General features: G+C 41.5%; 1 protein-coding gene across 2 annotated transcripts in view; it reads left to right on the top strand.

Moving 5' to 3' along the window:
• The first annotated feature begins 2,830 nt into the window (after window positions 1-2,830).
• The window catches only part of LOC133624494 (adhesion G protein-coupled receptor L1-like), a 117,497-nt gene continuing 92,903 nt past the window's right edge, over window positions 2,831-27,424 (top strand). Inside the window, exon 1 of one of the 2 annotated variants that reach the window (XM_072916416.1) lies at window positions 2,831-2,926. In XM_072916416.1, the coding sequence (XP_072772517.1) occupies window positions 2,851-2,926 (76 nt within the window). In that variant the 5' untranslated portion in view covers window positions 2,831-2,850. Of the gene's footprint in view, window positions 2,927-4,734; window positions 5,327-27,424 lie in introns of those variants that run through there. The other variant, XM_072916417.1, reaches the window with a different exon arrangement.

Raw genomic sequence — 27,424 nt, 5'->3', positions numbered from 1 at the left:
GTACCAGATGATGCCGTTTCGTTTTCTGTTCTTTTTTGGCTGGTTTCCTGGCGTGGGTTCATAGGTGAGGGTGAAATTGTATCCGCTTTCATCAAGGACTTTTTGGTACGGGGGGGTTGCTTGGTCAAATTCAGCTTTGCTAGATGACAGCATCGATAGCCTTTTATTGATTCCGGTAGGTATTCTTTTCGTGGTGGTGGGTGGATGGTTGCTGTCATGGTGCACGTATTGGAGTGTTGTGTTGGGTTTCGTGAATGGTTGGTAGCTGTTATATTGCGCTCTACTACGGTATCGAGCACTATTTTTTGGATAACCTTATTAAGACATATATATATATATATATATATATATCACAGATTACATTACCAAACATCTTTGACAATCAACGCATGATCGTAACAATCCACATTTTGTGTTATTAATGTGTGAAACTGGTATCTGAGTATGGAAGTGTAGCTCCTCTCCTCTGAATGCAAGTGCTCCTCCAGCAGGAATACAAATTCTGTATTACTACAACATACAAAATCTGGCAAGACACCAACGCACTGCAGGTAATTAAAAAATGTTTTTAAATAGAAGCTTATTTGTCGTTTTTTTGCTGAGCTGTTTAAAAAAGCACGTTAAAAAAAACATTTCATTAAAGCAAAATAAGTGTCAATGCAGTCATGGCAAAAACAACTTGAAAATTATCTGTCTAGGGTACACTTAGTAATGATGAAACATTTTATTTATCCGTGATTAATCGTGATTAACTTTCAGGTAACTATGAACAAACTGTGGATAATTGGGATCAAATATTTTAATTGTTTGTCAGCCCTAATATAAATACAAGGTGTGAATGTCGATGGTCGATTGCCGATGTATGTGTCCTGTGACAGACTGGTGACCAGTTCCGGATGTACATCGCCTCTCGGCCTCTGGGCCTGCAGTTCAGATAGGACGCCAATGAGAACAAGCGGTCTAGGAAATGAGTGAATGAATGAAGATTAATTGACCAAATTATGTTGGCCTAGATTTGTCAATTTATTTCATTGGTCAGCGGGATAGTTTGGATTGAACCCTAAGAACTCTGCCTATAGCAAGTGGGCACATCTGTTGAATGCTGCTCCATAGTAGACAGCTAAAATTAGTATTTCAGGAGAGTACACAGAAGCTAATTCAAATAATAACAGAAGAAATTAACAAATTAAAAAGATGGTTTGACAAAAACAAACTATCTTTGAATCTCAGCAAAACTCAAATAATCCTATTTGGTAACAGTAGAAGAGAAAGTCAAACACAAATACAAATAGATGGAGTAAATATTGAAAGGGTACAAGAAAACACATTCTTGGGTGTAATAATAGATGATAAAATGAATTGGAAATCTCATGTACAAAATATACAACATAAAGTAGCAAGAAACACGTCAATAATGAATGAAGCAAAACATGTTCTAGACCCAAAATCACTTCATATTCTCTACTGCTCGCTAGTGTTACCATATCTGAGTTATTGTGCAGAAATATGGGGAAACAACTCCAAATCTGCGCATCATTCACAAACTGTGTTTCAAAAAAGATCAATTAGAATAATACATAATGTTGGATACAAAAAACATACAAACCCTTTATTTATTGAATCACTAGTATTGAAATTCAACGATTTGGTGCATTTGCAAACAGCTAAAATGATGTACAAAGCAAACTATAACCTGCTACCTAAGAATGTACAACAATTCTTCTCAACAAAAGAGGAGAAATATAACCTTAGAGGAAAATCTAATTTAAAATATTTGTATGCTCGTACAACACTTAAAACCTTTAGCATATCCGTATGTGGAACTAAATTATGGAACGGATTAACCAAAGAAATCAAACAAAGCACCAATATGATTCAGTTTAAGAGACTGTTCAAATTACAAGTGTTCACAAAATACACAGAACAAGAATTATGATGAACATCTTGAACCCTTTTTTTTTTATTTTATTTTTTTATTGAGACAAAAAATATTTATGTATTTAATGTTTGCATGCTTCCTATAGTATAGTATTTATTTATTATTTATTTATTCACTGTTCTGTTACAGAGAACAAGGAAATTGGATACAATTGCTACGGTATGAAAAGGGGTACGATTAGATAAACTCTACTTCTTCCTACTCCTTTTCGGACGTGCTGTAATGAAACAACTGGAAAATGTGTGATGCATTACATTGTATCGTATGCATGTTCTATATAAACTGAAACTGAAACTGAACTGAACTGAATTTATGAAATGATATACATTAAATGGCCCTGCGATGAGGTGACGACTTGTCCAGGGTGTACACCGCCTTCCGCCCGAATGCAGCTGAGATAGGCTCCAGCACCCCCCGCGACCCCGAAAGGGACAAGCGGTAGAAATTGGATGGATGGATGGATATGCATCAAATGGCCCTGCGATGAGGTGGCGACTTGTCCAGGGTGTACCCCGCCTTCCGCCCGAATGCAGCTGAGATAGGCCCCAGCACCCCTTGCGACCCCGAAAGGGACAAGCGGTAGAAAATGGATGTATATATATGTATATATATATATATATATATATATATATATATATATATATATATATATATATATATATATATATATATATATATTGTCAGGTTTGTCACTGACAGTTTAGTTATGTTTTGAGTTTTTCGTCTGTCTGTCTTTATTTCCTGTAAGCGCTCTTATTTTGTCTTTATTTCCTGCTTGTATCCCTGAGTGCTTTGTCCCCTCAGCTGTGGCTGATTGGCACCGGGCCACACCTGGTGTCAATCAGCCAGCTACTATTTAGTCCTGCTTTGCCCTCCAGTCAGTGCTGGAGTATTGTCGCTAATGATTGCCAATGTCATTAATACTTATCGTTGTAGCTGTGTCTACTTCTGTTCACTCGGCTCATGTCATAGTTCCTTCGTGTCACAGTAAGTGTTTTTGTTTCATGTCCACAGTTAGCCTTTGTGCTAGTTTTTGTTCATAGCCAAGTTTGTTCTCCACCGTGTGCGCACCTTTTGTTTGTACCCTTTTGTTTGTTCTTGTTTCTTGTTCTGCACCAAGCCTGCCGTCTCTGCATCTTGGGGTTCGTCACCTACACCTTGTGACATATATATATATATATATATATACATGCACCTGGGGATAAGTTGATTGGCAACACTAAATTGGCTCTAGTGTGTGGATGTGAGTGTGAATGTTTTCTGTCTATCTGTGTTGGCCCTGCGATGAGGTGGCGACTTGTCCAGGGTGTACCCCGCCTTCCGCCTGATTGTAGCTGAGATAGGCTCCAGCGCCCCCCGCGACCCCAAAGGGAGTAAGCGGTAGAAAATGGATGGATGGATGGATACTTTTATACCCAATCATGGCACCCACCTGTTCCCAATTTGCCTGTTCACCTGTGGGATGTTCCAAATAAGTGTTTGATGAGCATTCCTCAACTTTATCAGTATTTATTGCCACCTTTCCCAACTTCTTTGTTACGTGTTGCTGGCATCAAATTCTAAAGTTAATGATTATTTGCAAAAAAAAAAAAAAAAATTATCAGTTTGAACATCAAATATGTTGTCTTTGTAGCATATTCAACTGAATATGGGTTGAAAATGATTTGCAAATAATTGTATTCCGTTTATATCTACATCTAACACAATTTCCCAACTCATATGGAAACGGGGTTATATATATATATATATATATATATATATATATATATATATATATATATATATATATATATATATAATACTAAATTGTCCGTAGTATGTGAGTGTGAATGTTGTCTATCTGTGTTGGCTCTGCGATGAGGTGGCGACTTGTCCAGGGTGTACCCCGCCTACCGCCCAAATGCAGCTGGGTTAGGTTCCAGCACCCCCCGCCACACCAAAAGGGACAAGCGGTAGCAAATGGATGGATGGATAACAATAATAAAACATAAAATACATTATTTGCATGAAATAATTAACCCCGTTACAGGTATTCTGTAAATGCTTGAAAGTTAAAGTTAAAGTACCAATGATTGTCACACACACAGGCCCTGCGATGAGGTGGCGACTTGTCCAGGGTGTACCCCGCCTTCCGCCCGATTGTAGCTGAGATAGGCTCCAGCGCCCCCCGCGACCCCAAAGGGATTAAGCGGTAGAAAATGGATGGATGGACACTAGGTGTGGCGAAATTATTCTCTGCATTTGACCCATCACCCTTGATCACCCCCTGGGAGGTGAGGGGAGCAGTGGGCAGCAGCGGTAGCCGTGCCCGGGAATCATTTTTGGTGATTTAACCCCCAATTCCAACCCTTGATGCTGAGTGACAAGCAGGGAGGAAATGGGTCCCATTTTTATAGTCTTTGGTATGACTCGGCCGGGGTTTGAACCCACAACCTACCGATCTCAGGACGGACACTCTAACCACTAGGCCACTGAGTCTCTTGCATTAAATATCAAATACAGGTATTATATATATATGTATATATATATATATCGCTTGATAATAATATATACATTCAACGCATGAGTTCTGTATATTTCATGACGATTTTCTTGCCTACACAGCAGACCTTTAGAACAGAGTCGGAGCCCACCCTCCCCTTGCCCAGCGCGCGAACACGCGCTTATAAACACGCGGGCGCGCGCGCGCGCACACACACACACACACACACAGCAGACATACAGAGGCAGGCGTTGCGCGCTCCCGAAGCGCTGAACGCGCAACAAGCGGGGCCAGCGCAGATGGAGCGGGAGCGCGCACAGAGACGACAGCACGGGCACGAGGCGATACCAGGAGCGCGGGGGAACGAGATCCTGTAACGATTTTTTTTTTTTAAATAACCTTATCCGCTCTTTTTTTTTTATCGGCATATTCGCTTCATTTTTATTTATTTATTAAAATAAAGAGTGACGAACATCCGCAGTTCGTCGAGAGGATGCGTTTTCACGTCGACGCGTCGAAGGAAGATGTGCAGCCATGACAACAACAAGAGGACACTGTCAAGTGTAGACGACGACACGATTTATCCGTGGCGTGTCTTCTCTTACATACACGAGGCCGTCCGTGGGCACCGAAAGCCGCGGGAATGACGGTGCCGACGACGTGACGCGGAGTGCAGCGGCCGGGGGACGCCATCGAGTGGACGGGAGGAGGGCGTGAGGTCCAACAGAGAGCTGGAGGGGTGGACGCCCAGTTGTACGTTGGACCCCTAATGACTGCTCCACTGTCTGCTGTGTCACTATTATTATTATTATTATTATTAGCAGTCAACGTTGCATTGATTTTAATGGCGTGGAGGGAACAGCCGAGAAACGGGAGGATGGAGACGCAGTGAGCGAGGATTGACGGTAAGATATGGATATAGGTTATGAGCAGGCGCCCCGCCCCTCTCTCTCTCTCTCTCTCTCTCTCTCTCTCTCTCTCTCTCTCTCTCTCTCTCTTTACCCCCCCCCCCCCCTCCCTGTCTACGTGCACGTACAGGTGATGGCATGACTAGCAAAGGTGCCCATAAAAATACCACTTCAAAAGGTGCACGCTTTTGGTACCTTTTGACCAAGGCAGCGAAATGCACAGGCTGGCATACCAATCCAATCCGAATCAACTTGATTTACATAGCACATTTAAACAACAACCAAAATGTTTCCAAAGTGCTGCACAAAAATATTAAAAACAAGATTCAAATACCGTATTTTCCGCATCATAAGGCGCCCTGGGTTAAAAGCCGCGCCTTCAATGAACGGCATATTTCAAAACTTTGTCCACCAATAAGCCGCCCCGTGTTGTAAGCCGCATCTAACTGCGCTAAAGGAACGTCAAAAAAACAGTCAGATAGGTCAGTCAAACTTTAATAATATATTAAAAACCAGCGTTCTAACAACTCTGTTCACTCCCAAAATGTACGCAAATGTGCAATCACAAACATACGTATATCAACATGGACAGAGCTGCGTGAAAAAAGCCACCCGGCCTCTTCGCGTAAACTTAAACTTACCTTAACCACTCGCTCATCTTTTCTTCATCCATCCCTTCGAGTTAGCTTTTATGATGACGCCGGCTGGAAAGGTCTCTTTTGGCAAGGTCTTCCTTTTGAATATCACCATGGGTGGAAGTTTCTGGCCATTAGCATGGCAAGCTAGAACCACAGTGAAGGATGACTTCTCATTCCCTGTGGTGCGAATATTCACCGTACGTGCTCCCGTTCTACAGTGCGGTTCACAGGAATATCAGTTGCTGTGAAATACGGTAGTAATCCGTGTGCGGATGGAGAGATTGCGTCTTTTCATGAACCGGGTCCTTGTCGCTTAGTAGGAGCCATTTTGTGGTCTTTACAGATGTAAACAGGAAATGAAACGTACGGTGATATCCGCGCGTTTTTTCTTCTTCTTCCGGGGGCGGGTGGTTGCTTACAGTAGAAGAAGAAGCGCTTCCTGTTCTATGGGGGCGGGTGCTTACCTTGGCGGTTGCTTGCGTAGAAGAAGAAGCGCTTCCTGTTCTACCGGGAAAAAAGATGGCGGCTGTTTACCTAAGTTGCGAGATCGAAACTTTATGAAAATGAATCTTAATATTTATCCATATATAAAGCGCACCGGGTTAAAAGCCGCACTGTCAGCTTTTGAGTAAATTTGTGGTTTTTAGGTGCGGCTAATGGTGCGGAAAATACGGTACTATCCCTAGCTCCACCAATCCATCCATGAAGGCGGAAGGCGGGGTAAACCCTGGACAGGTCGCCGCTTCATCAAAAGGTGTTTGGTGTTTTTGGACCTCAGGAAAGCATTTGATACAGTAAATCATTCTGTTCTTCTTACCAAGCTCTCAAAATGTAACTTGACAACAAGAACTGGATTGAATCGCATCTGCACGATCGAACACAATCTGTATCAGTTAACAACTGCAGATCAGACTCTCGTAGGCTAACCTCCGGAGTCCCTCAGGGGTCAATATTAGGCCCCCTTTTATTTAGCCTCTATGATTTGCCCACTGTTTGTCCTGAAGCTGAATGCTTAATGCTAACCTCCGGAGTCCCTCAGGGGTCAATATTAGGCCCCCTTTTATTTAGCCTCTATATCAGTGGTTCTTAACCTGGGTTCGATCGAACCCTAGGGGTTCGGTGAGTCGGGCTCAGGGGTTCGGCGGAGGTCAAAACACACCCGACTCATCGTGTAAATAAAAACTTCTCCCATCCATCCATCCATTTTCTACCGCTTATTCCCTTTGGGGTCGTGGGGGGCGCTGGAACCTATCTCAGCTACAATCGGGCGGAAGGCGGGGTACACCCTGGACAAGTCGCCACCTCATCGCAGGGCCAACACAGATAGACAGACAACATTCACACTCACCTATCGGCGTATTATGGATACGACAACAGCAGAAGTCAGACTGGTTTGCAGGTGTGTAATTTGTTGTGGGTTCATGCACTGTTGGTTTGGTTCTTTGAACAAGGTGATGTTCATGCATGGTTCATTTTGTGCACCAGTAAAAAAAACATGGTAACACTTTAGTAGGGGGAACATATTCACCATTAATTAGTTGCTCATTAACATGCAAATTATCAACATATTGGCTCTTAACTAATCATTATTAAGTACTTATTAATGCCTTAATCGGCATGGCCTTATTATAACCCTAACCCTCAAATAACTCTAAATTAAGTCTTTGTTACTTAGAATAGGTTCCCCTGGTGTCCAAAAAACTGTAAATTAAGTCTTTTTTACTTAGAATATATTCCCCATACTAAAGTGTTACCAAAAACATATCACTTTGTCTTGAATTTGAAAAAAAAGAAGGGTTCGGTGAATGCGCATATGAAACTGGTGGGGTTCGGTACCTCCAACAAGGTTAAGAACCAGTGCTCTATATTAATGATTTGAATGCTTAATGCAGTGTTTTTCAACCACTAGTGTGCCGTGCGATATTGTCTGGTGTGCCGTGGGAAATTATGCAACGTCACCTAATTGGTCCCAAAATTTTTTTTTTGCAAATCAATAATTATAATCTGCAAATACTGTGCCGTTCCTTAGTGTCCGTGCTGTGTAGAACTCGGCTGTAGAACTGTGATCCCAATATGCAGACCACAGCGTGCAGGTAAAAAGGTATGTAACGCTTAAGCCAAAAATGAACAAAAGGGAAAGGAAAAGGCAATGAAGCGTAGGGATGGCTATGTAAAACGAAAGTATAACTGAACTAGCTACAAAGTAAACAGAAACAGAATGCTGGACGACAGCAAAAACTTGCAGCGTGTGGAGCAGAGACGGCGTCCACAAAGTACATCCGTACCTGACATGGTAAGCAACAAAGTCCACACAAAGAAGAATAGCAACAACTTCAATAGCCTTGCTTGCTAACACAAAGCAGGTGCCTGGGAATAGCGCTCAAAGGCAGACCTGAAACTGCTACAGGAAAACACCAAAATAACAGCACAAGACAAGAACTAAAGCACTACACACAGGAAAACGCCAACAAACTCAAAATAAGGCACGAGGAGGACCTGGTGGAGTTTCATTTTTTTAACGTTTTCTGCTGGTGGTGTCCCTCCGTATTTTTAAATGGGAAAAAAATGTGCTTTGCCTCAAAAAAGGTTGAAAAACACTGGCTTAATGTATGCAGACGACACGGTTTTCTTCCTTCATGGTCACACCAAAGACATTGTTGCTGCTAAACTCACTAAAACAATGTCCTATGTTACAACTTGGTTGCAGGAGTGCTGTCTGCAGCTAAACTTTTCGAAAACTGTAGGTCTGTATGTAACTAAAACAAAAAAAGTATCATCTGACCCCGACATACATATTAATGGAGAAAGAACACAAATTGTCAGCCTATATAAATATCTTGGGTTAATAATAGATTCAGAGCTTTCCTTTAAAGCCCATATTGGCAAATTGTGTAAAATAATCAAGTTTAATCTCGCAAATTTTCGTGCAATTCGAAATGAAATGTCAACTAAAGCTGCAAAATTGTATTTGCATTCGATGATTTTCAGCCACTTCAACTATTGCCTTACCAGATGGTCTCAGGCTGGTCAGAGTTAAAAAAAAAACCCATTGGAAATCTCGTACAAACAAGCAATTAAAGTTATGGATAAAAAAACCTAGGCACTATCATCACTGTTCATCCATCCATTTTCTACCGCTTATCCCTTTCAGGGTGGCAGGGGGTGCTGGAGCCTAGCTCAGCTACAATCGGGCGGAAGGAGGGGTACACCCTGGACAAGTAGCCACCTCATTGCAGAGCCAACACAGATAGACAGACAACATTCACACTCACATTCACACACTAGGGCCAATTTAGTGTTGCCAATCAACCTATCCCCAGGTGCATGTTTTTGGAATTGGGAGGAAGCCGGAGTACCCGGAGGTAACCCATGCAGTCATGAGGAGAACATGCAAACTCCACACAGAAAGACCCCGAGCCTGGGGATCGAACCCAGGACCTTTGTACGGTGGACCAGAGATTAGTGCATGTGCCTCACAATACAAAGGTCCTGAGTTCAATCCCGGGCACGGGATCTTTCTGTGTGGATTTTTGCATGTTTTCCCTGTGACTGCGTAGGTTCCCTCCGGGTATTCCAGCTTCCTCCCACCTCCAAAAAACATGCACTTGGGGATAGGTTGATTGGCAACACTAAATTGGCCCTAGTGTGTGAATGTGAGTGTGAATGTTGTCTGTCTATCTGTGTTGGCCCTGCGATGAGGTGGCGACTTGTCCAGGGTGTACACCGCCTTCCGCCCGATTGCAGCTGAGATAGGCTCCAGCGACCCTCCGCGACCCCGAAAAGAACATGCGGTAGGAAATGGATGGATGGATGGATAATATATACGATATGTAACAATTACCATGTGCAATATTATAGTATATGTAACAGGAGAAAATATACATTATTAACAAAGAGAGGTAGCTGACATAGAAGCGGTCAGCTAATAGACAGATATCATATATTGCTGTATGGCGAGTGATTACACAGCTGGATGGAGTCCGGAATGAAGGAGGTCTTGAATCGAAGACTGTGGGAACGAAGCTGAAGAAGCCTGTTGGCTGTGGGCGCTCCACTGTGGGAGCAGTTCGAACATGGAGGGGCAGAGTGTTCCAGAGCTTAGGGCCGACTACAGAGAAGGTCCTGTCTCCCCTGGTTTTAAGTCTCGTCTTGGGCACCACGAGCTGGAGCTGGCTCTCGGACCTCAGAGCGCGCGCAGGAATGTACATTTGGATGAGGTCCGAGATGTAAGGAGGTGCCAGTCCATGCAAAGCTTTAAAGGGGAACATTATCACAATTTCAGAATTGTTAAAACCATTAAAAATCAGTTCCCAGTGGCTTTTTATATTTTTCGAAGTTTTTTTCAAAATTTTACCCATCACGCAATATCCCTAAAAAAGCTTCAAAGTGCCTGATTTTAACCATCGTTATATACACCCGTCCATTTTCCTGTGACGTCACATAGTGAAGCCAACACAAACAAACATGGCAGAAAGAACAGCAAGCTATAGCAACATTAGCTCGGATTCAGACTCGGATTTCAGCGGCTTAAGCGATTCAACATATTACGAATGTATTGAAACGGATGGTTGTAGTGTGAAGGCAGGTAGCGAAAACAAAATTGAAGAAGAAACTGAAGCTATTGAGCCATATCGGTTTGAACCGTATGCAAGCGAAACCGACGAAAACGACACGACAGCCAGCGACACGGGAGAAAGCGAGGACGAATTTGGCGATCGCCTTCTAACCAACGATTGGTATGTGTTTGTTTGGCATTAAAGGAAACTAACAACTATGAACTAGGTTTACAGCATATGAAATACATTTGGCAACAACATGCACTTTGAGAGTGCAGACAGCCCAATTTTCATCAATTAATACATTGTGTAGACATACCCTCATGTCAGCAGGCCAGAGAAGCTAGGGTCGATATTCGTCTCTTGATCATCTTCGGGACGGTGTGAGCCAAGACATCTAGGGGGGTTTAGCTCGCTCGTCTGCGGGAACAAACTGCCGCCATTGCTTGCCGTGCTACCGAGGTCCTTTGTCCCTGAATTGCTCACACACTCCGGCAGATTCAATGGGGGTCTGGCGGCAGATTTCTTTGACTTTATCGTTGGAAATGCATCTGCTTTGAGTGTCGCAGGATATCCACACATTCTTGCCATCTCTGTCGTAGCATAGCTTTCGTCGGTAAAGTGTGCGGAACAAACGTCCAATTTCTTGCCACTTTCGCATCTTTGGGCCACTGGTGCAACTTGAATCCGTCCCTGTTCGTGTTGTTACACCCTCCGACAACACACCGACGAGGCATGATGTCTCCAAGGTACGGAAAACAGTCGAAAAAACGGAAAATAACAGAGCTGATTTGACTCGGTGTTTGAGAAAATGGCGGATTGCTTCTCGATGCGACGTCACGTTGTGACGTCATCGCTCCGAGAGCGAATATTAGAAAGGTGTTTAATTCGCCAAAATTCACCCATTTAGAGTTCGGAAATCGGTTAAAAAAATATATGGTCTTTTTTCTGCAACATCAAGGTATATATTGACGCTTACATAGGTCTGGTGATAATGTTCCCCTTTAAAACCAGACAGCGAAATTTTAAAATGAATTCTAAATTTAACAGGGAGCCAGTGCAAAGTCTCAATAATTTGGGTTATATGCTGGCGTTTCCTGGCCCCTGTTAAAAGTCGTGCTGCCGCGTTCTGGACTCACTGCAACCGGGAGATAACTTTTTGGCTAATGCCAGCATAAAGTGCATTGCAGTAGTTCAGTATAAAAATAAATTACATGCAGGGATTCTTAACCTTTTTGACCCCGGGGTCCAACTTTTCCACAATAGAGGCCGGGGGCCCACTCAAATATTACACCGAACTGGATGAAGCAATTCCGGAAGGAATTGCGTGTGAATGCTCCAATGCTGAAGTTGAACTGAAATGCTGACAGAATGTAGTATGAATGTAAGAATAGTTTGAATGTTGGAATGGTTTGAATGTTGAAAAGCTTCCACTGAACTCATAGGCGCCGATATACATCTCTGGCAGTGGGTGCTGGGTGTGTATGTATAAAACAAAAAAAATAGACGTTCAGCGAAGTTAATATCCCGTGTGATTTGTGGCTTTAATATTTTGTAAAACAAACCAAACTCGTCACAAAATTAACTACAACAAGATTGATTTAAAAAAATATATTTTAAAGATTGAAAGTTGCCATCAATCCCACGTGGGTGCTCGGCATTGTCCGTGGGTTCTCGGGCCCCGAAGCACCCACTGGATCGGCACCTATGGCTGAACTGAAATGCTAATGAAATGTAGGTCGAATGTAGAAATAGTTTGAATGTTGAAATCGTTTAAACGCTGAAATGGTTTGAATGTTGGAATGGTTTGAATGTTGAAGAATTAGAATTTCCAGGAAAACAGGAATTTGGTTTGGAACTTGGGAAAGTGTTAGATTGAATGTCCAGAATGTGGATGTTGTAATGGTTTGAATAGGTTGAAAAATGTGGGAATTGTGCAACTTGGAAAAATGTCCCATTCATTTCAATGGGAACTTCCTGGAAATTCGGCAATGTTTGGAAAAGCGGGGATTTTTGGAAAATGATTAGGAGCATGAATGTCCTAAATGAGCTTAAATGGTTTGTGTTAGAGTTGTTTAAACAGGGCAGGAAATGTTAAGTAGTAAGTTAAAGTTAAAGTTAAAGTTTCGCAGGTTTCCCTAAAACAGGCTTGTAGGGATGAAATAGCCTCTGTGTATTTTCCTGACCTAACGTGTGTATATATATATATATATATATATATATATATATATATATATATATATATATATATATATATATATATATATATATGTCTTAATAAGGTTATCCCAAAAAAAAAAAAAAAAAAAAAAAAAAAAAAAAATAGTGCTCGATACCGTAGTAGAGCGCAATATATGTATGTGTGGGGAAAAAAATCACAAGACTATTTCATCTCTACAGGCCTGTTTCATGAGGGGGGTACCCTCAATCGTCAGGAGATTTTAATGGGAGCATTCGCATACCATGGTTTATATAGGGCACAGAGTGGGTGGGTACAGGCTGGCCTAGGGGCGTGGTGATTGGTTCATGTGTTACCTAGGAGGTGTTTCCGTCTATGGCGGCATGTTGTTACAATTTCGCTGCGCTTGTTGAGGGATGACAGGTCTGGACGGTAGATAATAAACAGTTTCTCTTTCAAGCATAGGTTGCATCTTTTATTACCACTATTGTAAGGTGTGCTGGATGCAAGAATTTGCCATGTTATTGAATATTCAACATTATTTTGTATTATATATTATATTATATATATATATATATATATATATAATTTTATTTTTTTCTTTTCCTTTCTATCCCTCTCCTAAATTTTTTTTAAAGTTTTTTAAACTTGGGCCGGATTGTGGACGTGGTGGGCTAGATTTAGCCCACGGGCTGTAGCTTGGGGACCACTGCATTCCAGTATGCGCATCAGGGATGTGATGCCAGGCTAGGCTGCCAGGGTCAGTCGTGTACGAGTGTGTGGTACGCTGTGAAATATTCATGTGCACGTGATAAGCTTTCTTAGGGCTTCAACCGGAGTGAGTGGTCTCCGAGTATCCCTCCAAAAGGGGTTCACGGTGAGGATGCCACTCCACTGCAGCATCTAATGTGTGCTGCATGGTGCAAACATTTGATCCGTAAGGGTTTGTTGCAGCTCACGACCCTGCAAATGTGAACACACGGGGGGATAAAAGATGAGAGTGAAAGGGAATGTGAATGAGAGTCCACTGGCGACATTGCAGGAGTGCACGGTGGAGGATAGAGAGAGGTGGACAAAAAGAATGGAGGAGAGAGGTAGAGATGCTTAATGGCTGACAGGACTTCTGCTCTAGAGTCAGCCTGAATTGTAGCCGCATGTGTAACCCTTGGGGTGTGCATGTGAAGGTAATGGACTATGTACCATGTATGCAACATCATGACCACTTGCAAATTCTAAAGGCACATTTTTGGTGTCTCTCTGTCTATTGAATGATTTTTCAAATTCAATTGCAATTCTAACATCACATCAGTGTGTGCGCTACATGTTGGATGTGAAGGAGAAAACAACGGTAATCAGGTTGGCTTCCTAGTATAATTTGTATCGACCACGGTGTGGCAAAAAGAGAATGGATTTGTTTAAACCAGCGCACGTACACACAAACATGTTTTGGATGGATTTCTCTTTGCTACTTCAAGACTAAAACCCGCACTTTGTATAAACGTTTATATATTTAGTATATACTGATTGATATTGCAGAGGTCTTTATTAGGGTTGCGCGATATAGACTATTTATTATGTAAATGATATAAATTTGTCTGACTTTTATTACTATGGTCATACTGTGATAATCCATTCTGATGACACATTCTAGCTGTGTCCCGCAAATTTGACAGCGACAAGCAAATAAAATCATTAATCTTCGTCTCGATGGTGGCAAATAAAATGTTTATTAAAAGTAACATTATCACTGGAGGATCAGAGGACAAGGAATAGTTAAACATGCTACGTGAGAGGTTACAAAAAAGCAACGCTAACCTCTAAGCTAGAACTCTTGAATGTAAACAGGGGTGGGCAGATCAATATAAATATGAACAGTAACGATAGTATCAGTATCTGTATATGGATTGATCAATATTTTTTATTATCACAAAATTGTTTTTTGTCGGTTTTATTATTGTCGCCAAAATTTAGGAAATAGGAGCAAATAATTGTTTTTGCTTTTGTTTAGGTATTTTGCACTATTGACTTTATAACAAATATTTTGTAATTAAAGGGAACAAGGAAATAATCTGAATATTACCGTATTTTTCGGAGTATAAATCGCACCGGAGTATAAGTCGCACCTGCTGAAAATGCATAATAAAGAAGGAAAAAAACATATAAATCGCACTGGAGCCCAGCCAAACTATGAAAAAAACTGCGACTTATAGTCCGAAAAATACAGACATTGATATTGTCGGACTACAGTTGTGATCTAAAATGTAAATATTGAATGATCCTAAAACTATCAAGTCCGAACACTGGTATGACCAATACTGCCCCTGTAACTACTTGGTATTGAATCAATACCCATATTTGTAGTATTGCTCAAAACTAATGTAAAGTATCCAAAAAACAGAAGAATATGTGCTTATTTCATTTTAACAGAGGTGTTACAACAGAAATTAACCAGACATTAACAGTAAAATTAGAGAACTAATAATACAAACATAACACAATATGTTACAGCATACATCAGCATCCAAATTAGGATCTTTTGTAACCCGTTTTGAAATGGTTCTATTTTCATTTATATACGGATTAGAATATTGTGATATATGACAGTGCCCCAAGAGGCTGTAATACATATCACAATAAAGATTTTTAGGCATATCGCCCACCCCTGGTTTTTATGGATATTTTGTTTAACGTCCCGCAGCCGGGACAGCATACATATTGACAATGAGTCACAGCACCTCTTGTCGTTCCATCCAAGTAGCGCATTCTGTTTTGCTTCAAAATACGAGAATTGGGTGAATGAGTACACTTAATCAATAGTTATGTAAATCCCTTATATTTTTCTAAAGAGGAATGCTCATCACAAGATGACTTGTTTTTATTTTAATGGAAAACTGTCTGGCTGGTGGAATAATTATCTTATCATATGGGCTGTAATTTAGTGCTTTATCAAATGATTATGTCAATGTTAAACAATTTAAACTCAGTATAAAGTTTGTCCAAAGAGCAAAAAAAATTACATTGGTCAGCATTGAATATTGTCATGACCGGTCCCTTTCGGTCATGTCCTGTGTTGGTTTTGTTGTTATTCTTCTTTGGTTAGTGTACATTTTTGTTGCCAGCACTCCTAGTCCACCGTTGTTTACGTTCCTGTTGCTTAGAGCGTCTGGGCTCACACACCTATTTCTGTTTGTTGATTAGTGTCTCCACCTGACGCCGCCACTAATCACGTGAAAAGTTGCAGTTTCCTTTTTTTTTTGCCATGCTTAAAACGTTCTTGTTGTTCGCCACGCACGACAGGTACGTTCGTTTCACAATAGGCTTACCGTATTTTCCGCACTATAAGGCGCACCGGATTATTAGCCGCACCTTCAATGAATTACATATTTCATAACTTTGTCCACCAATAAGCCGCCCCGGATTATAAGCCGCGCCTACGCTGCGCTAAAGAGAATGTCAAAAAAACAGTCAGATAGTTCAGTCAAACTTTAATAATATATTGAAAACCAGCGTTCTAACAACTCTGTCCCAAAATGTACGCAAATGTGCAATCACAAACATAGTAAAATTCAAAATGGTGTAGAGCAATAGCAACATAATGTTGCTCGAACGTTAATGTCACAACACACAAAATAAACATAGCGCTCACCTTCTGAAGTTATTCTTCATTCGTAAATCCTTCGAATTCTTCGTCTTCGGTGTCCGAATTGAAAAGTTGCGCAAGCGTGGGATCCAAAATGGCCGGTTCCGTCTCGTCGAAGTCATCGGAGTCAGTGTCGCTGTTGTTGTCCAGTAGTTCTGTGAATCCTGCCTTCCGGAAAGCTCGGACCACAGTTGTGACCGAAATATCTGCCCAGGCATTTACGATCCACTGGCAAATGTTGGCGTATGTCGTCCGGCGCTGTCTGCCCGTCTTAGTGAAGGTGTGTTCGCCTTCGGTCATCCATTGTTCCCACGCCGTTCGCAGTCGTGATTTGAATGCCCTGTTGACACCAATATCCAGCGGTTGGAGTTCTTTGGTTAATCCACCCGGAATGACGGCGAGTGTTGTATTTGTGTGCTTCACTTGTTTTTTGACACCATCTGTGATGTGGGCACGCATAGAGTCGTATATCAACATGGACGGAGCTGTGTGAAAAAAGCCACCCGGCCTCTTCGCGTAAACTTCCCTTAACCACTCGCTCATCTTTTCTTCATCCATCCATCCCTTCGAGTTAGCTTTTATGATGACGCCGGCTGGAAAGGTCTCTTTTGGCAAGGTCTTCCTTTTGAATATCACCATGGGTGGAAGTTAGCATGGCAAGCTAGAACCACAGTGAAGGATGACTTCTCATTCCCTGTGGTGCGAATATTCACCGTACGTGCTCCCGTTCCACAGTGCGGTTCACAGGAATATCAGTTGCTGTGAAATACGGTAGTAATCCGTGTGCGGATGGAGAGATTGCGTCTTTTTATGAACCGGATCCTTGTCGCTTAGTAGGAGCCATTTTGTGGTCTTTACAGATGTAAACAGGAAATGAAACGTACGGTGATATCCGCGCGTTTTTTCTTCTTCTTCCGGGGGCGGGTGGTTGCTTACAGTAGAAGAAGAAGCGCTTCCTGTTCTATGGGGGCGGGTGCTTTCCTTGGCGGTTGCTTGCGTAGAAGAAGAAGCGCTTCCTGTTCTACCGGGAAAAAAGATGGCGGCTGTTTACCGAAGTTGCGAGATCGAAACTTTATGAAAATGAATCGTAATAAAGCGCACCGGGTTATAAGGCGCACTGTCAGCTTTTGAGAAAATTTGTGGTTTTTAGGTGCGCCTTATAGTGCGGAAAATACGGTATATAGCTTTCCCTCTATAGTATTTTGGTTTATGTTTTTGCTACTTGACATGCTAAGTTAGCCTTGAGCTTCATGAACTCTTTTCCAGCGGCAATTGGTATTGTTTGTATTTTGCCTCGTTAGTGGAATAAAAAAACTCATCTTACCTGCACGCTGCTTCTGCCGCTTCCTGTCCAGCCAAATGTATCAGAATATGATACATGTAATTGTCACACATAGATTTGTGCCAGGGCTAAATAATTCTACTTTGGACACCCACCTACATAATTAACACATAATCAATCAATCAATCAATCAATCAATCTTTATTTATATAGCCCTAAATCACAAGTGTCTCAAAGGGCTGCACAAGCCACAACGACATCCTCGGTACAAAGCCCACATACGGGCAAGGAAAAACTCACCCCAGTGGGACGTCGATGTGAATGACTATGAGAAACCTTGGAGAGGACCGCATATGTGGGTAACCCCCCCCCTCTAGGGGAGACCGAAAGCAATGGATGTCGAGTGGGTCTGACATAATATTGTGAGAGTCCAGTCCATAGTGGATCCAACATAATAGTAAGAGTCCAGTCCATAGTGGGGCCAGCAGGACACCATCCCGAGCGGAGACGGGTCAGCAGCGTAGAGATGTTCCCAGCCGATGCACAGGCGAGCGGTCCACCCCGGGTCCCGACTCTGGACAGCCAGCACTTCATCCATGGCCACCGGACCTGTGCCCCCCCCCCCCTCAAGGAAAAGGGGAGCAGAGGAGAAAAGAAAAGAAACGGCAGATCAACTGGTCCAACAGGGGGGCTATTTAAAGGCTAGAGTATACAAATGAGTTTTAAGATGGGACTTAAATGCTTCTACTGAGGTAGCATCTCTAATTGTTACCGGGAGGGCATTCCATAGTACTGGAGCCCGAATAGAAAACGCTCTATAGCCCGCAGACTTTTTTTGGGCTCTGGGAATCACTAATAAGCCGGAATTCTTTGAACGCAGATTTCTTGCCGGGACATATGGTACAATGCAATCGACAAGATAGGACGGAGCTAGACCGTGTAGTATTTTATACGTAAGTAGTAAAACCTTAAAATCACTTCTTAAGTGCACAGGAAGCCAGTGCAGGTGAGCCAGTATAGGCGTAATATGATCAAACTTTCTTGTTCTTGTCAAAAGTCTAGCAGCCGCATTTTGTACCAACTGTAATTTTTTAATGCTAGACATAGGGAGACCCGAAAATAATACGTTACAGTAGTCGAGACGAGACGTAACGAACGCATGAATAATGATCTCAGCGTCGCTAGTGGATAAAATAGAACGAATTTTAGCGATATTACGGAGATGAAAGAAGGCCGTTTTAGTAACACTCTTAATGTGTGATTCAAACGAGAGAGTTGGGTCGAAGATAATACCCAGATTCTAAATATATAATAAATGTTACTATTAAGTAGGGTTGCCAATTAAGGCAAAAATAAAAAAAAACAGATTAATCGAACATTCTACCTCGGTTTCAGTTATTTCACAATTATTCCACTCCCAACTGCTACATCATCCATATTGTAACCAAGTCTACTTTTCGATGTTCTTCTATTCCTGGGGTCAGCAACGCACGGCTCTAGAGCTGCCTGCAGCTCTTTAGTGCCGCCCTAGTGGCTCCCTGGACCTCTTTCAAAGATGTGTGAAAATGGGAAAAGATGAAGAAAAAAACAATTTTTCTGTAGGAGAACAAACATGACACACACTTTCCTAATTGTTAGACATCCCACTGTTTATATTAAACATGCTTCACTGATGAGAGTATTTGGTAAGCACCGTTTTTGCCCTACTAATTTTAGCGATCCTTGAACTCATCGTAGTTTGTTTACATGTACAACTTTCTCCGATGCTGCCACAGAAAGACGTGTTTTATGCCACTCCTTCTTTGTCTCATTTTGTCCACCAAACATTTTATGCTGTGCATGAATGCACAAAGGTGAGCTTTGTTGATTGTATTGATATACTGGAGTGCTTATCAGGCATATTTGGTCAATCCATGACTGCTAGCTAATCGATGCTAACATGCTATTTAGTCTAGCTGTCTGTACATATTGCATCATTATGCCTCATTTGTAGGTATATTTGAGCTCATTTAATTTCCTTTACTTATGTCCTCTGTGTATTAAATTTGTCTCATGACACATTATATTTATGTAATATTGGCTGCATTTATCATAGTTGTTTGTGCGCTATGTTGTTCCAGACCACAGCAAACATTACCCAGCTTGCAATGATTGCAATAAATTCATTAGAAGAAGATAGCCTGCCATTCCCTTAAACTTGGACACACACATATATAACTTTGGCCATTCTAAACCAGTAATTTCCAGAAGTTTTCTAATCCTGTGAGAAGCCACCATTTTACTAATGATTTCCAAAGTTGCAAAAATGTGTAGAATAAAAATTAATTAATTAATTAAATTTCTGTCAATGAAGATTTGCGCCAGCCTTTGACAGTAGGCTAATATAGCTAATATAGACACTTACATCATGTGTTGCCTTCATTATAACACTTACAGCTCCAGACAGATTTATTTATTTATTTTTGGTCCAATATGGCTCTTTCAACATTTTGGGTTGCCGACCCCTGTTCTAGTCAGACACTATTTTTGGTACAATGGATGGAATGTTTGTGTAGCCATGTCTGTCCATACAACTAAGACTATGGGTTGTACTTGTATAGCACTTTTCTACCTTCAAGGTACTCAAAGCGCTTTGACACTACTTCCACATTTACCCATTCACACACACATTCACACACTGATGGAGGGAGCTGCCATGCAAGGCGCTAACCAGCACCCATCAGGAGCAAGGGTGAAGTGTCTTGCTCAGGACACAACGGACATGACGAGGTCAGGTACTAGGTGGGGATTGAACCAGGGACCCTCGGGTCGCGCACGGCCACTCTTCCACTGCGCCACACCGTCCCCACTACATTATTTGTGCGTACAAACTGCTTTTGTTGTACTGACGGTTCCGGGTTTGAGTTTTCCTCCAAGACACCTCTGTGTAGTTTACTGGATAGGACAGTGTTACACAGAAATGTTTACTTTCCAACCCTGAAAAGTTGGTTTTGATCGTTTTTTGATAATTCACCCAGGTTAGTGCGTTGTTCAATCCAAAATGGAAAAAAAGCCTGCTACAGTACAGCCATTCTTTTATCTGCATGAGCACAAAAAAAGACCAACCAATCGTTCTGGCTTGTGCAGCCCTTTGAGACACTTGTGATTTAGGGCTATATAAATAAACTTTGATTGATTGATTGATTGAACCATGTGAACACAAGCTTGTCTAATATTTTGACTAAATGTAACTGAATAAGGCAACGTTAGTGGTCGTTCCCAGGGCTACAGCTATGGATTATTTCAGTAATCGAATAATCAATGGAGTAGTTTGTTCGACTAGTCTTAATGAGTATTTCAGGGAAAATAGTTGAAATAAACACTTTTTCTGCTTAACATAACATTAATATCATATATCTAATATTGATATAGTTTTATCGCCCGGCCCTACTAAGGCATTGCACTGAATTCTTTTCTCAAGCATAAAATAGACCTAAATGGCAAATGCAATTATGAAAAGGCTATGATATTTTTTTGTTTTCCTCAATGTGTTTTTCGATTTTTGGTCAGATCACCTTGTCCAACAGCAACTCTGCAACCTTTGAGTATCTGTCACACTACCGCCATTTTGACACTGTCCCCTGAAATTTTAACATTTTTCATATTATGCTGCATCTTTGAATTGAAACTTTTCAAAAGGGAAAAGTAGCAACCGTATGACTATTCTTGCTCCCGGTGTGAATGTAACACCCGAAGGCATGTAATGATGTTTATGAATGACACTGGTTAATTTATGACATGATAAAAAAGGGTGGAGTGCCATCTCCGGGTTGGGGAGGAGATCTTGCCCCAAGTGGAGGAGTTCAAGTACCTCGGAGTCTTGTTCACGAGTGAGGGAAGAGTGGATCGTGAGATCGACAGGCGGATCGGTGCGGCGTCTTCAGTAATGCGGACGCTGTATCGATCCGTTGTGGTGAAGAAGGAGCTGAGCCGGAAGGCAAAGCTCTCAATTTACCGGTCGATCTACATTCCCATCCTCACCTATGGTCATGAGCTTTGGGTTATGACCGAAAGGACAAGATCACGGGTACAAGCGGCCGAAATGAGTTTCCTCCGCCGGGTGGCGGGGCTCTCCCTTAGAGATAGGGTGAGAAGCTCTGTCATCCGGGGGGAGCTCAAAGTAAAGCCGCTGCTCCTCCGCATCGAGAGGAGCCAGATGAGGTGGTTCGGGCATCTGGTCAGGATGCCACCCGAGCGCCTCCCTAAGGAGGTGTTTAGGGCATGTCCGACCGGTAGGAGGCCACGAGGAAGACCCAGGACACGTTGGGAAGACTATGTCTCCCGGCTGGCCTGGGAACGCCTCGGGATCCCCCGGGAGGAGCTGGACGAAGTGGCTGGGGAGAGGGAAGTCTGGGCTTCCCTGCTTAGGCTGCTGCCCCCGCGACCCGACCTCGGATAAGCGGAAGTGGATGGATGGATGGATGGATAAAAAAGATGAGGTGACTCCAGGGCTCAATCACAAATCTTGTGTCCACCAGTTCAACCCTTAAAATGCAAAGCTTTTATATATTTATACATTTAGGAATGCCTCATGATAGAACAGGGATAGATGGCTTTTTAACATGTTAATTATGCAGTTTTGTCCTGCAAAATCAGGTCAGCCACAGACTAAAGTACAAAGTATCTTCCATGCTTTGGATGGTGATCTGACATTTTGCTCTACAATCTTGTTTTCATACATTTGCATGGGCTTCACTGTTATAGTTACTCAAAACATAAACTGGATGTACATTATATGCAGCAGACTAACATTAGTGTTTTACTCTCAGTAGAACTAAATCTTTAATAATATTCACAATATCTTACATACATTAGTGGCATGTTCGTCTGTGCCCCATATTTCACAACAGGAACATGAATAATTAACTAACCCTGAGATATTTGTCTCACTTCTGTGCCCTATACAGACGCTTGCATCTTCCAGAAAGGTTTCTGACCCAACACAATGTTCGCCATCTGTTTTGTAGTTAATTCAAAGAGCCATATTTGGTGTAATGATTCATATACTTTATTTTGCAATAAGGCTTATTGCTCAGTTGTCGATTGGGCACAATGCTCCATCTCAGTAGTGAATTTAAAAAAGTAATTAGAGAAACAAGAAAAACAAGCTGTGGAATAATTGATGAGGAATTATGATGGGTAAAACTACACCCATTATTGTAATCTTATTTATGGTTGTTAATTTCCGCTACTGTGCTTTTTGATGTACAGTTTTCAAAGAAAAAAATGAGTAAAAGAGCAAGCACAATATTGTAAATCAGGGAGATTTTCAGATAGTGAGAAAGCGCTATGAGTCACTGGGTCGCAGTGTACCGTTATCTCCGAGGATGCGTGCCGGGGGTAGGATTACAAGCTTGATGAATATGTGAGGAACCTTATCAACATTTAATCAACTTTCTAGCTGCCTTGAGACACTTTTAGTCCCCAGGCGAAGGAAAGTCTACCTCAGTTTCTCATCCTTCCTATACACCATCACCGTCTGTTGACAGATACAGTATAAATAGAAGCCATCAAACTATGCAGTGCATGGTAACGAGCAGCCACCTGTTCGGAGAGCAATTTTAAAGTGACTGATATGATATGATAGGGGGAGCCAGCCAGCAGTGTGCAGGGTGCACTAGCTGCAAATATGTCACATTGATCGTGATCGCTCGGGACTCTGCAGTGATATGAAAGGCATGTGATATGACATAGTCCATGTCCATCATTTATGAAGAAGTACTTTGACAGCATCCGAATGTGTGAGATTGTAATTGAGGACAATACAAATGAAGTTGCTATTTGACACAGAGAGAGGGAGTCAATAAGTGTGTATGAAGGTACTGCTTGGTATGGAGTGGGAAGAAGGCTTTAGGTATAAGAGACTCAAAGTATATATTGATCCTTTATGATCTTCTAATTGTTATTAGTCATGAATATTAATATTGGAGACACTGATCTATCATGATGTCTATCCATGCACCTATTTTCAACGTGAATTAATAATAGGTTCACTAGAAAAAAGTGCTTTGATGCAGCTATCTATTGCTTTAGTAATCGAGAGTTTTTTCGATTCATCCAGTAATGGGATAAAACACACTTTAATACCTCAATGCGTATTTAATGGTAAATAGTTGAATACAACAACAATTTTTCCTTCATTCCTTTTAACCTTGATTCTTTTTTTTTTTTAACAAATGCACCTTATTAACAATACAAATCCTCCTTTAACGTGTGTATCAATCATACTTGCCAACCCTCCCGAATTTTCCGGCAGACTCCCGAAATTCAGCGCCTCTCCCGAAAACCTCCCGGGACAAATATTCTCCCGAAAATCTCCCGATTTTCAGTCGGAGCTGGAAGCCACGCCCCCTCAAGCTCCATGCGGACCTGAGTGAGGACAGCCTTTTTTCATGACGAGAGGACAACAGGGTGACAAGAACTAAATCATCCAGACTAGAGATAAATTGTATTATTATGTATTATTATGTTTATCTTACCTAAAAATAAATATATTTATTAATTTAAAAAAATAAAAAATAAATACATTTTTAATATATTTTGCTAAAAACATCAACATTAATTGTATTTGTCTTTGTATTTTTTCCTGACTCCTTATTACATCCAGCCATAATTATACATTAAAATAAACATATTTCAAAACATTTATTTTGAATTATCATAATAATTCATTTAAAATGACCATATCTAATTATTAAAATAATTGCTTGTTTATCAACAACTTTAGCATTTTATTCATTACATTTTGAAACTCTCAGAAGCCAAGTTATGTTATATTCCTTAAGATTTATTTATGCAAGTTTGAAGTATCAATTATCTAAACACAGTTTTGTTTGCATAATTTCAGGATGTAGATATATATATATATATATATATATATATATATATATATATATATATATATATATATATATATATATATATATATATATATATATGTATGTGTGGGGAAAAAAATCACAAGACTATTTCATCTCTACAGGCCTGTTTCATGAGGGGGGTACCCTCAATCGTCAGGAGATTTTAATGGGAGCATTCGCATACCATGGTTTATATAGGGCACAGAGTGGGTGGGTACAGGCTGGCCTAGGGGCGTGGTGATTGGTTCATGTGTTACCTAGGAGGTGTTTCCGTCTATGGCGGCATGTTGTTACAATTTCGCTGCGCTTGTTGAGGGATGACAGGTCTGGACGGTAGATAATAAACAGTTTCTCTTTCAAGCAAAGGTTGCATCTTTTATTACCACTATTGTAAGGTGTGCTGGATGCAAGAATTTGCCATGTTATTGAATATTCAACATTATTGTCTTTGAGGTCCCAAATGTGTTTGCTGAGTTCTGTGGTATTTCGCAGGTTTTTGTTCCTGAAAGAAGCCTTGTGGTTGTCCCATCTGGTTTTGAATTCACCCTCGGTTAATCCTACATATGTGTCGGATGTGTTAATGTCCTTGCGTATTACCTTAGATTGGTAGACAACTGATGTTTGTAAGCATCCCCCGTTGAGGGGGCAATCAGGTTTCTTTCGACAGTTACATGCTTTGTTGGTTTTGGAGTCGTTCTGACTGGGGGTCGACGGCTCATTTGCAATTGTTTTGTTGTGGTTTGAGATGATTTGTCGTATATTGTTCATGCAGCTGTAGCTCAATTTGATGTTGTTCTTGTTGAATACTTTTCTTAGGTTGTTGTGTATATATATATATATATGAAATACTTGACTTGGTGAATTCTAGCTGTCAATATACTCCTCCCCTCTTAACCACGCCCCCAACCACGCCCCGCCCCACCCCCCGACCACGCCCCCACCCCCCACCTCCCGAAATCGGAGGTCTCAAGTTTGGCAAGTATGGTATCAATAGAAACAAAAAGAGAAAAAAAAAGAATATAAATCTCTGCCACACAGATCATGGCACCCAATGCACCCAAACACAATGCTCATGTGCGTGCTATTGCTTTAGCGGTGCAGAAACATATTTAAAGTTAAACGTATTTAAACGTGTTTAAAGTTCCATGCACTCCTAGTGGTGCGAGTTTTATCATTTTTTTTATAAATCACGCTCATATAAGTTACACTCATTTAGGGATGTAACAATAAACAGTATTAATGACAACGGTACTAAAGTTCACCACGGCTGTTTTTAAATTAAAATGACCGAAAAACCATGATACATAGCTGCACTTTGATAAACTCACGGACTGATCGGCACTAGATAGCTAGTTCAAAATCATTATGAAAGACATGACAACAGATAGATTTTTTTAATGCGATTAAAAGTCAATGGAGCCTTTGGGAGCTGCTCTATTCTGCCTATAAAGCCCTTACAAAAACATCTAAACACCTCCATTAAAGTTTTAAATACCTGATGTAAGTATATACAGGTAAAAGCCAGTAAATTAGAATATTTTGAAAAACTTGATTTATTTCAGTAATTGCATTCAAAAGGTGTAACTTGTACATTATATTTATTCATTGCACACAGACTGATGCATTCAAATGTTTATTTCATTTAATTTTGATGATTTGAAGTGGCAACAAATGAAAATCCAAAATTCCGTGTGTCACAAAATTAGAATATTACTTAAGGCTAATACAAAAAAGGGATTTTTAGAAATGTTGGCCAACTGAAAAGTATGAAAATGAAAAATATGAGCATGTACAATACTCAATACTTGGTTGGAGCTCCTTTTGCCTCAATTACTGCGTTAATGCGGCGTGGCATGGAGTCGATGAGTTTCTGGCACTGCTCAGGTGTTATGAGAGCCCAGGTTGCTCTGATAGTGGCCTTCAACTCTTCTGCATTTTTGGGTCTGGCATTCTGCATCTTCCTTTTCACAATACCCCACAGATTTTCTATGGGGCTAAGGTCAGGGGAGTTGGCGGGCCAATTTAGAACAGAAATACCATGGTCCGTAAACCAGGCACGGGTAGATTTTGCGCTGTGTGCAGGCGCCAAGTCCTGTTGGAACTTGAAATCTCCATCTCCATAGAGCAGGTCAGCAGCAGGAAGCATGAAGTGCTCTAAAACTTGCTGGTAGACGGCTGCGTTGACCCTGGATCTCAGGAAACAGAGTGGACCGACACCAGCAGATGACATGGCACCCCAAACCATCACTGATGGTGGAAACTTTACACTAGACTTCAGGCAACGTGGATCCTGTGCCTCTCCTGTCTTCCTCCAGACTCTGGGACCTCGATTTCCAAAGGAAATGCAAAATTTGCATGGTTGGGTGATGGTTTGGGGTGCCATGTCATCTGCTGGTGTCGGTCCACTCTGTTTCCTGAGATCCAGGGTCAACGCAGCCGTCTACCAGCAAGTTTTAGAGCACTTCATGCTTCCTGCTGCTGACCTGCTCTATGGAGATGGAGATTTCAAGTTCCAACAGGACTTGGCGCCTGCACACAGCGCAAAATCTACCCGTGCCTGGTTTACAGACCATGGCATTTCTGTTCTAAATTGGCCCGCCAACTCCCCTGACCTTAGCCCCATAGAAAATCTGTGGGGTATTGTGAAAAGGAAGATGCAGAATGCCAGACCCAAAAACGCAGAAGAGTTGAAGGCCACTATCAGAGCAACCTGGGCTCTCATAACACCTGAGCAGTGCCAGAAACTCATCGACTCCATGCCACGCCGCATTAACGCAGTAATTGAGGCAAAAGGAGCTCCAACCAAGTATTGAGTATTGTACATGCTCATATTTTTCATTTTCATACTTTTCAGTTGGCCAACATTTCTAAAAATCCCTTTTTTGTATTAGCCTTAAGTAA

This window comes from Nerophis lumbriciformis, linkage group LG27 (genome assembly GCF_033978685.3).
Source record: "Nerophis lumbriciformis linkage group LG27, RoL_Nlum_v2.1, whole genome shotgun sequence".
Classification (NCBI taxonomy): domain Eukaryota; kingdom Metazoa; phylum Chordata; class Actinopteri; order Syngnathiformes; family Syngnathidae; genus Nerophis; species Nerophis lumbriciformis.
This window is presented reverse-complemented; position numbering and strand designations above follow the sequence as displayed.